Source organism: Gouania willdenowi, chromosome 3 (genome assembly GCF_900634775.1).
Source record: "Gouania willdenowi chromosome 3, fGouWil2.1, whole genome shotgun sequence".
Lineage (NCBI taxonomy): Eukaryota > Metazoa > Chordata > Actinopteri > Blenniiformes > Gobiesocidae > Gouania > Gouania willdenowi.
In genome coordinates this window covers 35,177,947-35,190,928 of record NC_041046.1, presented here as the reverse complement: position 1 = coordinate 35,190,928, position 12,982 = coordinate 35,177,947, and the positions used below count along the sequence as shown (strand labels likewise).

At 36.1% G+C, this 12,982-nt stretch overlaps 1 protein-coding gene across 1 annotated transcript in view; it reads left to right on the top strand.

The window, feature by feature from the left end:
- Nucleotides 1-2,282: 2,282 nt before the first annotated feature.
- Nucleotides 2,283-12,982, top strand: part of ly75 (lymphocyte antigen 75) — a 28,200-nt gene continuing 17,500 nt past the window's right edge. The window contains exons 1-4 of the mRNA XM_028472861.1: nt 2,283-2,388; nt 8,821-9,189; nt 11,148-11,318; nt 11,572-11,730. Of these exons, the coding sequence (XP_028328662.1) occupies nt 2,283-2,388; nt 8,821-9,189; nt 11,148-11,318; nt 11,572-11,730 (805 nt within the window). The remainder of the gene's footprint in view (nt 2,389-8,820; nt 9,190-11,147; nt 11,319-11,571; nt 11,731-12,982) is intronic.

Below are 12,982 nucleotides of genomic sequence, written 5' to 3'. Positions count from 1 at the left end.
TCAGCACTGTCTTTTAAGGTTAAATAGGCTTTAGCAAGTATTTTACAAGATACCAGTTAGTCAAAAGTGTTCTTGATTGACAGCTAATTTATTTCCTTTTTTTTTCTATTTTGTTCCAACAATTTCACAGAAAATAGAATCAGTTGTCGAATTAAAACACTCAGTATTGCTAGAGGCAGAAACAGATAACAGAGATAAATATTTATCCACTTGTTTGTTATTGAAGGAACAAAGGACTTTTGTCTTTAACCCCACATCTTTTTTTTTTACGTATGCTGGGTTGTTGGTAAATACATTTCACTTTCAACATTTTCTACCCTGACATTTATCTTTCTTTTTAAAATCTATAGGCTTTATTTAATCAGTATCCACCTCACATCTAACTAATAATATATCTAATACAACATGTCTCATGAATTGTACTGTTTTTAATTGAAGCTGAAAAACAACTTTGTCTAATTGGTTACTGCTGGTAAGATTTTTTTTCCAACTAAACTTACAGTATTATTCTTGCAGCTAAAGTAAGAGAAAAATTTTTTATTTTATTAACTACTTTGCACCGAATTCCTCGTCTTAAAACACATGTTTTCTGTAAGTTTTGATATGGTCTTCATGTTTGTTTGGTTTTTTTTTTTTTTGTGCGTTGGTGAGGTTGGTTAGTGCTTCAAAACAAGAAGGGTGGACCGGGAAATCTTTCTCCGTGGAGTTTGCATGTTCACCCTATAATTATGTGGGTTTCCTTCAGTTAGTCCGGTTCTCCCAAATTATAAAACCATATATGTAAGTGACTTGGTCAAAGCTTTCCAAATGGGGCGCATTGCCTTTTAATTTCACGTTTTATGTTATTTTTATTGAAATAATCTCTCCTGAATTAACCCCCCCCCCTAAAAATGCTCAAAAATATGTGTACTTTTATGACCAAATACAACAGTCCTGCAATCAGCGGAGATCCATGTATAACTTCCTCTGCTATTTTTTTTAATTTTTATTATTATTTAGTTTTACAGCGAGGTTGTAATACCTGTAGCTCATTTAGCTGGTAAGGTGTAATGGATTCCAGCAGTTCATGGACCAATCAGTGGATTAGGAATCACTCCATGTAATTTTGCACAGTGGGGGCCACCAAACATCTCCTTGCAAAGGGCCCCCACAAAGCTAAAGGTGCCTGAATAGTACAAACTATTTATTTTATTTATTTTTTCACTTTCATTTACAAAAATTATTAAACTGTGAGATTTTATTATTTCTGTGATTTTTTTCAGCCTAATATTTTTAAATATAGATTACGGAAGCGTAGAGCCTCCACAGGGGGAAATATATTTTGAATCACTATATGATATGAACAATTTAATGATATTGTACAAACATGATATTATATTGTAGAAACAATTACTTATATTGTATAAACAATATAATATCAGGTTTGTACAATACAATATGTCTGTACAATATAATTATTCAATTATATTACATTGTACAAACATTACATACATTATGCAATATGGTATATTGTGCAAACAATATAAATTATATACTAAATTGTTCGTACATTATAAGTATTGTGTTTGTATAATATAAGTAAATTGTACATATAATTTGTTATTATTACAATGTACTATTTTGTTCGTACAATATATGTATATTGTTTGTACACTATACAAGCATATTGTTTGCACAATATAAGTAAATTGTTTGTACATATAATTTGTTATTACAATGTACTATATTGTTTGTACAATATATGTATATTGTTTGTACACTATACAAGCATATTGTTTGTACAATATAATGGAATGTTTGTACAATAGCAGTATATTGTTATTACAACATATTATATTGTTGGTACATATCATGTTTGCACCATATAAGTATATTGTTTATTAACTATAAGCATATTGTTTGTAAAATAGCAGTATATTGTTCATTCAATATAATTATATTGTTCTTACAATATAGTGATTCAGAATATATTTTCCCGTGTGGCAGCTCTACTCATCCGCATATGATAAATAAAATATTTATATTTTATCTCTGTTATGTGTGAACCACTCTCTGACTCTTAATTTGAAAGCCGTCCGGAAATGGCGGCTGCAGCACTCTCGGCTGAGAACAGCGCAGCTGTCAGCTGAGTGAAACTAAACTGATCACTTTCGGTTTGAAGCTCACAAATCGATTGACCCGGATTCACCGGCTCCACCCTCAGATAGACATTAAGAGACACTCACAGAGAGTAGGAAAGCGTCTTTTATGAGTCCGGACTGTGAAGTCCACACAGGGAAACCATGCTGGAACTACGCAGCGCTACACTTTGTCTTTGTTTGTTGGTGCTGTTGGGGACCAACGCACGCTGGGCCACTTGTTCACCGGCTGAAGCTGAAGGAGCTCTGGGTGAGTATTTCACCTCCACCTCTGGTACTTCACTTTCACTTCGGCTTTAAATCTCGACATTTCCAGGCAGAAACATGGCCGTTTTGGCGCTTGAAAACGTGTGTGTGGAGTTAAAACTTCCAGAAGAAGCGCATGCAGTGACTTTTAGAACAAAGTTGCTCAACGACAACAATGTTTAAATATTGTTGTTGTTTTAGTGTTGCGCTACAGACAGCTGCACCATGTTCATTTCAGCATTAGCTGTAATGGGAGATTGTTTTCAGCTTTTAGGAAGCTTCATGTAATCAACCACTTTACACAGAAACAATGACGCACTGGTATCAGCTACTAAACATATAAACCACAGCTTCCAACACTTCATTAGTTATAATAAGAGGCCTAAAGGAGTACGAATAAATCAAGGATAACAATTAAGAGCTATAGGCACGTGTGTGTTTAGTTTTTTTTAATTTTTTATTTTGAGCTCGTTTATTATTATTTGTAGACATACATATTGCATTAATAAATAGCTTTTCTTGTTTAATAATGAATTGTTTAAATATTAACTTATTTATTTTTTGTAGTTTTAATAAAGCAGTGGCTATCAGTACGTAATACGTGTCAATTGACGTACACAGTCTATCCGTACGCAGCGCTCCTCATTGGTCAGTTTAGGTCACGTGACTTAAAGTTTAGTCGGTTTTATTTCAGCTCATATTTGTTTTTAGCCACCCCACTAACTCTTTCATTCTAGTCCTGACCCTAAACCAGGAAATACCCTAAAATGTTTATTTTTTTGTATATGTATTTTTAAAGGTGGAATTTGCCATGTTGAATATGTAAAAATGAAGAAATATATAGAGGGTTTTCACGGCGCATCATCAACCCGGGAGACGCCATCTTGGAGATAAAGCAGCAGGTCTACAAACAGCAGGCAGACAAGAAAATCCCAAATTTTGAGACGAAATGGTGAACTATTGCTGTGTTTTTGGCTGTACCAATCGGTCAAACAGTGAGACACCTTTGGAATTTTATAGATTGCCAAAAATCATAACAAATCAGGGAGAACAATCTCACAAGTTATCAGAGGAAAATACACGCTTGTGGCTAGTAAAGCAAAACCAGGATCTACGAGACAAAAATCTGGTCTATTATGTATCTTGATATCGTCAACTACCTGGATTTCACCAAGCCCTACGCAATGGAAGACCTTAAATCTTATAGAAGTTTGGAGGTCGGCTGCGGCTGCAGTGAACCTGCAGCATACTTACTCTAAAATAGTATACGACCTCCATACAATCTTAGATTAGAACGATTCTTATTTTGCAAATTCAAGTTTAAAAACAAAAAATAATTTTTTTTTTTTTTTTTTTTTTCCACCACAGTTTTTTCGGACTTTTTTGCGTTCCGATATGAGACAGCGCCTTCTTTGTTTACTTTCGTTTACCCTGTGAGTAGGCTATGTGTGTGCCACAGGCACGTTACATTTTTTATTCGCACTATGCTGAGATGCTAAGGGAAGAGTTTATTTTTTTTTTTTTTATTATAATGTTATAGAATATGTAGTTATCTGATTTCTTAATTAGAAAATTTAAGCTACTATAAAGTTGCACTTTTACTTAAACCTGGGTTAAAGCTTGAAATTGTTGAATGACAGAGCCTCATTTACTTTTTATTTTGGGATTCTTCTATGCATTTTAACTCTTGAGGACATTCACAGCAATAAAGTTGCACTTTTGACATTATATCTGATGTCTGCAGTCATTTTTAAGTGCATTAAAAAAAAATCGAATCGAAACGCAATTTTTTTTAAAAATTTTTTTAGGCAAAGACATGGGAGTTTAACTCGCACAACTTTCCACACTTTGTTTTCCTTTCTCATATAATCGAAATAAACACTTTGAAAGAAAAAAAAAATAAGCTTCAACAATATCGTTATATGTACTTTTCTTTGTCAGGATGCATTCTACTTTATACACAGTAAATTCAGTGACCCACTTTTAGCCTCTTTTGTGTTTTACAGTCTCAGATTAAAGCCATTACGATTTTAGGTCAACAAGGACAGAATCTTAAAATTTTTTTAAATGATATAGACAGTTTAAGAAACAGTGTTTACACAAATCTCTTAACTATTTTGTTTTATTTTTTTTTACTTTGTGTCACACCTCATAATAACATGAGTCATACTTTTAGTTATCTGATCTGTTTATGAGCATCAGAATGCCAGTCGGAGAACCCTACTTTGTGCCAATAATAATAACTACAGACTTAATAACGGCAGTCATTTACTGGAAATACTCGGTGGCTGTGATTGTTGTTGATGGGAATTATTTTTGCCTGTGGAAAAGTTTGAAATTTTTCATATTTTAACTTGATTTCCTACATGATTATTGCTTCCTGAACTCCTTGAAACTGTCTTAAAATCCAGATTATTCGTACCGATGTTATGATGCATGGGATTTACAGTGCTTTTTTTTTTTTTGGTCATTCAAAGCGCTTTACATGACATTAATTATTCTTTCTCCACCACCAACACTCACTCACACACCACAGTCATACTAGGCAATGTGGGTGAAGTGTTTTGCCTGAAGACACAATGGCAGATAACGGTTGGGCAATCGCCACCAACTATTACTAATTCGCTTCTGTGATCTAACGAGATTGGGCAATGACAGGCAGGTATGGCCAAGTTTGGATAACTCTGACTCAATGTTGTTATTTGGATTAGAAAACGCAAAAAAAATGTGTCTGCAAGATTTTTCACTTGTTGCAATCATTGGCTTTACTCTCCATGGCATGGTTTATGCCCAAAAGTATAAAATCGTTCTAAAAAGTCCTTGTAAAATGTTTCCTTATATTTTGTTTATTAGTAACACATTAAACATATTTTGTTATATACACCACAGGTACTCTTCAAATTGGAAGTAACTTTTAAATAACCAGTGATGATATTTTAGATCAGTGTTTCTCAAATGATGGCACTACAGGGGGTACTTGGGAGAGAGGGAGGAAAATTAACAAATGGAAGCATTAAAAACATGGGGGTTTATGTTTATTTTTTGTTAAAAACGATAATCGCACTGAATATTAACACACCAACTATTACCACACTCATAAAACGACAACAAAAACACACAAAATAAGAAAAAGTTATACTGAATAATAAAAAGAACAAACACACAACTAAAATGACACCAAAAAGGCACACACTGAGATAGAATAATTGAAATAATACCACGAAAACACAAAAACGACAAGAAAAATACACAAAATAAGAGAAAATGATACTGAATAATAGAAAGAACAAACAACAAAATGACACCAAAAACACATGCACGAAGAGAGAAAAATACACGAGATCACTACAAAATACACAAAAATAACAGAAACATACAAAACGACATCAAAAACACACACTGAGATAGAAAAATTTAAATAATACCAACAACACACAAAATAAGGGAAAAATACACTGAATAATAAAAAGGTCAGACACTGCAAAATATACAAAATGACACCAAAAACACACAAAAATGATGATAGAAAAGATCTTGAATAGAACATGAACTGAAAATACAAGGATCAGTCCCACATCAGGAGGGAGATAAACATAAATAATAAAAACTATAAAATAAATCTATTCTGGAAGCACTAAATACTGTTTAATTCCCCGTGATTACAAAAGGAGATTCTTTAAAATGTGTGTTATCACTTATTTCATCATTATGCCTCTAAATTGGTTGTTTCACAGAATTCTGAGCAAAATGTAGTAGTTGGCCATAAGAGGGTACTTAAGCCAAAAAAATTTGAGAACCACTGTTTTAAATGATGCTAAAATATGACTTTAATATTAATATATATATATATATTTAACATCTCTGTTAGCAGCTGGCTAGAAGGGCCGGAATAGAGTCTAGAATGGACTGCTTGTATCAGATATTTTTAGATGCCGGCGGATGTAACCCGATCCAATTTTTTGCTGATATCCGACCAATTTCCGATATCAGATTGCAACACCCCTAGATCCTAAGGCCCGTTATTGTGCCTTTCATCCACAACCATCACCTCATGTTGCAGCGTGATAATACACGGCCTCATAGTTGAAAGGATCTGTGCACAATTCCTGGAAGCTGAAAAACCTCTCAGTTCTTTCATGGCCGGCGTACTCGGCCAACACGTCACCCATCGAGCGTGTTTGGGAGACTCTGGATCGGCGTATACGACGGCAGCGTGTTCCACTTCCTGCCAGTATTCAGCAACACCAACATTCCACAGGCCACATTTGCATTTGTTTCGTGCACAACACTGGCACATTTCTAATAGAAAATAAAACCTCAAGATAGAAACGGAGCCTTGAACGAGTAAGTGGCTGGATGTAGATACAAATTCACTCTACAGCAATAACGTATCGATTCAGACGTGAAAAGTAAAACCGAAGTGATTACCTCATCAAAGCTTCCTTTTATTCCTGTCCGAGGCCGAATATGTGTTAGAGCTTTTATCTCAGAGTGCTCATTTCTATTGCAGGGGTTTCCTTGGATTGTTTGTGGGGTGTCCTACACACAGACTGGAGTGGGCTGCTAATTGAGTGTGAGATGTTTTATATCCACTTTGCTGGAGCCAGATTACACAGCAAAAATAAATTCACTGAGTCACTGCTGTTTTCACCCTTGCATTTTAAATCATGATGGATATGGACGTCTTTCAATCGTAGTAGCTGATAATTGATTTTCCAGCCATCCGACACTCCCATCTTCTATATCATTGATCCACATCTGTGTGAAATAAGTTACTTGATGTCTAAGTGATCTGGTTTTAATGTTACTGACAGATTACCTATTCATTACAGGTTGCTTTCCTTTGCTTTTTTCTGTAAAGTGTTGACTTCTGTTTTTAACTTCTGTACTAACCTGTAGGGCTGAGCGATATGGACCGTAACTCATTTTTCATACATTTATTCTCAAAACGTTGATATGCTATATTAATAGGGATGCACCGAATATTCGGTAACCGAATGTATTCAGCCGAATATTGCAAAAGAGCCACATTTGGCCTTCGGTGGAGTGAGTTAAAATCAAGTCCGAATAGTAGCATGTGACGCAACCGTGCAGTGATTTAGTCAAAAGTGTGTGCGTGTTACTGCAGAACCAGAGCAACAGCAGCAGCAGTAGCTCCTCCATTCCACACACAAACACAGCCAGACTCTCTCCTTTTTGCTTACCGTTCATCATTGCGTAAAAATTGTAAGCTGCCCATTTCCACAACCGAGTTCGTTGTTAGCGCGATGAGCCACGAATCCGTAAACATCCCCATCGTTTCCTCCTCATTTCACAAGCGATGTCGGGTCTCGCTCCATAGACTGGTGTAGCATTAGCACAGCGTGCTAACAACTGATGTGTGTGAACAATGGCCGTGGCTCCAAGGAGTGACTCCCAACACGATCGACAGTAAAAAAGTAGTGCAGTTTGGGCGTCCAGTAGTGCAGTTACATATGTGACAATAAAGTATCATATATATTCTATTTTAAGCCAAAGTGTTTGCTTTAGCTGTAAGATAGTTGGAGAGGGAAGAGCTCACATTCTAGGACGCGTGTTAGGTGACGTCATCTGCCAACGTGGGCAAAATCCAACTCGTCCGTTTTGAGCTGACTTTGTTTTTACAAAATGTGGAATAACAAGGGAGGGAGGAAACAGAACTTTAACTTTGTCCCTCTGAATGAGGCTAAAGGCATGTATATCACTGTAGCAAAACCATTATAAAGTGATTTTTTTTCATCATACCTCCCCTTTAATGCACATTAGTTTTTTTTTTGGAATGCATGTTTTGTTTTATTTGAAGGCCAAATATAAATGAAAAACTTTGTTGTGCTTTTTTTGAAAAGCAAAGGCTACTGGAATATTTAAAAGATGTCAGAATATTCAATAAACATTGACTTTCTTAAAAAAAAAAAAAATGGTGAGAAACTTCAACTGCATTCGATATTATGTATTCAGTATTTGGCCAAGCGTTTATATTTTATTCGGCTTCGGCCGCAAATTTTCCTTTCGGTGCATTCATAGATATTAATTTTGATATTTTTTTAACTAAATAAAGTCTTACTAGAAAGAATATTCTGGATTAAATTTGCTGATGAGCCCTTCCCCTAAACAAACCACACTACAGAACTCACTCACACGTACTGTCCGTTTAGAGGAGAAAAAAACTAAAGTGACACATATTGTGCAACTGTTTAATAAATGTGTCTGTGTGACATTTTTCTCATCAAATTTAACACATAACTGTCTTTCTGGTAAGACTTCATTTGAAATAGAATTATTGCGATTTATATCATATCGCTATTTTGAGAAAAAATATCATTAAGAGTTTTGGTCCATATCGTCCAGCCCTAGATTTGAGTAAATTTGAGTCAACTGTGTTTTTTGTTGTTGTTTTTTTTTACGTCCATGACCACAGACGATGCATTCACTATTAAACACCCAAGAACGGGAAAGTGCCTGAGTGCCGGAGTGTCTTCAGATCTCGTACTTGCCACATGCGACTCCAACAGCCCGTCCCAGCTGTGGAAATGGGGGTCGATGCATCGGCTCTTCCAGATGTCTACTTCCCTCTGCATGATCATGGATATCCGCACCAAGCTGCTCTCCCTGACCGACTGCGACAGTAGTGTCTTGGGGGGGTGGTGGTGCATGGACGGAGCCGTTTTCACAGCTTATCAGATGATCCTGGCAGTCAGCGAAGGCAAAGTGACTGTGAAGCGGGGCACCAATGATCAGTGGGTGAGAGGCGATTCACAGGAGAACATCTGTGCGAGGCCTTATCAAGGTACACGTTTGTTTTTTGCACGTATCTGAAAGAAAATGAAATTAAATCAGTATTTGGAGTAAGGACTGCTTTCAGTTAGTTTTTCTTTCTTTGAACATGGATGGAGAATAAACGTGCAACAGATTTTACATGCCTGTTTTTTTTTATCTAGTTCTGTCCCGATACAACTTTTTCACTTTAATGCAACACCAACATATTGGACGATATCGATCCAATGTCGGCTTGAGTCATACATACTTTTAGCACTTATTTTGTTGTGTAGAATGTTAAAAAAAAAAAAGGCTTTATCAAGTGATATTGCTTAACACAAGGTATGAGAAAAACTGAACCATTTATTATTATCCATATCATGAGTATATTCTACAATTGAATAAAGTCAATAAATTAGAAAACCAAGAAAAATAACCTCAATAAATTCAATGAAAACAAATGATGTATCAGAGTGCATGTATCAAAGATTTGAGATGCAGGCTGCTATAATCTGATATTCAGGGTCCTTTTTGCTGATGTCATGCCGATATCAATATCGGATCGAGACACTTTCAGATTTACCAGTTAAAGCTGCTTTTGATGTAGAAAACAAAGTGGTGCATCAAACTTGTTTTAAGAAGCAGGAAGGAGTGCCTAAGATTTTTGGTGCTTTCCTTGCATGATGCAAGAAACAAACTTTCACTTTCTCTTCAGTTTTTACTGAGTCATTTACCTATTATTACTCTCTTCTAATGTTCTGTTAGTCCACCTGTCTGTACTTTGTCCTTGCTTGATAACCCTGGTTTTGATTGGCAGCTTGTAGCACAAATGCAATCAGATCCTTCTTCTCAGGGACTCCAAGCTGTACCTAGGCCAGCCAGGGGACAGATACTAAAGTAAATATCTGTCCAAACCCGACCCGTCAGGGTTTGGTCGGATGTCTGTCCTCTATCCACAGTATCAGCTGTGCTCCGGTGATAAACAAACAGTTGATGCTTGGCTGATGGCTGCAGTTACACTAACCACCGTGGTGTCACTATGGAGTCTGATTTTTAGATCCTGCCCTATGCTCCTTTAAGTGCACTGTAAGGGAACAAGTGTCCTGAAAGGGTAGAATTGGGACAGTTTGCAGTTACGGCATCCATCTGAGTCAGGACGTCATTTATCAAAATATCTTGAATAGAAAAAAAAATTGCTTTTCTTGTTAAAACAAATTCATTAAAATAACTTAATCATATCCTTGTGTGGAAGCATTTCGGTGACCTGTGAAAAGTTGGTAATTTTTTGCCCTCAACTGAACAAAATTAAATGTCATTTTGTCTGTTCCTGTGAAAGATTAGACATTGAATCAGCCATGTATGATTCATATTTTCACTTTTACAAGGAATTTGTGGAAATGTATGGAACGAAAATAATGTACCGAAGCCCTTGTAATACAAAATGTATTTTAAATTAATACATATTATAGAAATGAAATAATTATCTACCTTACACTTGAAAATACATTTTGTTGTCATTTTTGCTGTCAACTATTGAGTTTGCCCGCCATCAAATTTCTTTCTTTTTTAAATTTTTTTTATTTGAAGCGTTATGAGTAATTCCCTTAATTTAAGTCAGCTTGCATGCACGCTTCGCACAGGTTTTCATGAAGGGTGCATAGTGGGTGGAGCTACGCACTTGCACCCTTCAGCGGGAGAGCGCAACTTTCTATGGACTTGGATTAATGGTGAAATGTAGGAATAGGTGTATCCCTACCCTCTTTCTGATGGTTAAATGTTTTTAAACCTTCATATTTTGAAGAAAAAATAAATACGAAGTTTTATTCTTAGTGTTAAAATTTCCTTTTTTAAAAATTAAATTTTATTATTTTTGGTATTTGTGTTATCACGACAGGGGAAAAATGCATCCACATACTTTTTTCTCCCCAATTGTAGTGCGTTTTAATTAACAACATGGCAGATTTTTAACGTTGACTTTTCATCCGACAGCTGTCTACACCTTAGATGGAAAAGCAGGCTCTCCCTGTGAGTTTCCATTCAAGTTCAACGGAAGCTGGCATCACCAATGCCTCCCTGACGCAGATTACCCCGAACTGTCGTGGTGCGCCACCTCTGCAGACTTTGACAAAGACAGACAGAAAGGACGATGTCTAAAACCTGGCATGTATTTTTTACTGTTCAATTAATGGCGTCGTGTCTTAAAAGTTTTGCTGAATGGATTTCTACACATCTTTTGTCTTTTTTTTCACCCCCCATTTAACAATGAGAAATAATATTGGTCTGTTAATAATTTATAATATGTATGTTACAAGTTGCATTTCAAATTAAGATGTTATTGATAAAACCGTTTTGGTTCTGGATTTGCTGCAGGAAAAGGTAATGCTGCTTGTTCACTCATATTTTGTCTTTGCAGAGGATGGTTGTCAGTCTTTGTTTGTGGGGCCGGACGGAGAGTTCTGCTACGAGTTTGTGTCCGAGGCAGCTTTGAGTTGGCACGAGGCCTTGGAGTCGTGTCGCAGTCAGGGAGCCGAGCTTCTCAGTTTGTCAGAAGCTGATCACAGATCCACTACCTGTAAGAGCCACTGCTTTATTTTCACTACTTTTTTTTATTTAAAAGCAGCATATCATTCAGTTATGTGACTTAGAGCTAGGGCTGGGTTTAAAAAAAAAAAAAAAACTATCAATTTCGATAGATTTTCTTCTTCTTTCTTCTTTGGATTGATCGTTTAATACATCTTTTCTACCGTATTTAATGCAGTGCTGTGAGCTCAAATTTTAAACACTAATATTTTTAATAATGCACCAAGTTCAAGTTTTTTTTACTATTTGCAGCATTAGTTATTATAGAATCTCTTCCTTTCTCAATAAAATTGGTATTTTGACTAACAACAGACACTACATTCATACTAGGCAATGTGGGTGTCTTGCCCAAGGACATAATGACAGATTCCTCCAACTACTAATCAGGCCCAGACCTGCTTAGCTTCCGAAGTCCTGCAATGACAGGCTGGTATGTCCAAATTAAGTGAAATTGTCAATCGAATTGGGCCCTTGTGAATCGAATCAAATCCGTTTGCGAAATCTGAATTGATACCCAGCTCTACTTACAGCCAGCAGCAACTTAACTGTGGATTTATCATATACTAATGTGACTTATAGTCCAAAAAATACTCATATTTAATGTTGTTTTGTGGGCCTTCTGTTATGGAGAATGTCGATATGTATTTTAAACATGAATTATTGTCTCATTGTCCTCAGATCAGCAATTATTGTGGGGAAAAAAAATAACACAAAGGAAACTGATGCACAGTTCAGAACAACAGCAGAAACGATCTGAAGAATTATGGGGGGGCCGTCTGGAACAATATTCAGAATAACATCTCACGCATGTGAAACACTTTTACACACTACTGAAACATTGTCGCATAAACAACTGAAAAATGATTTGCTCACACACTACTGATATAATTTCACACACACTAGTGAAATGCCCTTGGAAAGAACTGAAAACTAACCATTCAGTGGTGAATATTAAAGTTTCAGTTTAACAGGAAGCCCTTAAAGAGGGGCGTGTGGGGGTCAGGTAATTCTGCGTATTATCCGAGACGGCCCCTAAAAAAATTCTCATTTCCTCTGCTGTTAGAGTTGCTGCCTTTTACTAAAGATTATGCATTTGATTCCAAGTGTTTTTCAGCAGAGTTTCATGTTCTTTCTAAGGACGCGTGGGATTCTCTTTGGTGTACAGCTTTCCGTTCAGTCCAAATACATGAACACTACTTTTTGTCTAAACTGGATGTGAAAAACCTTAGTCTTAGACAGACAGT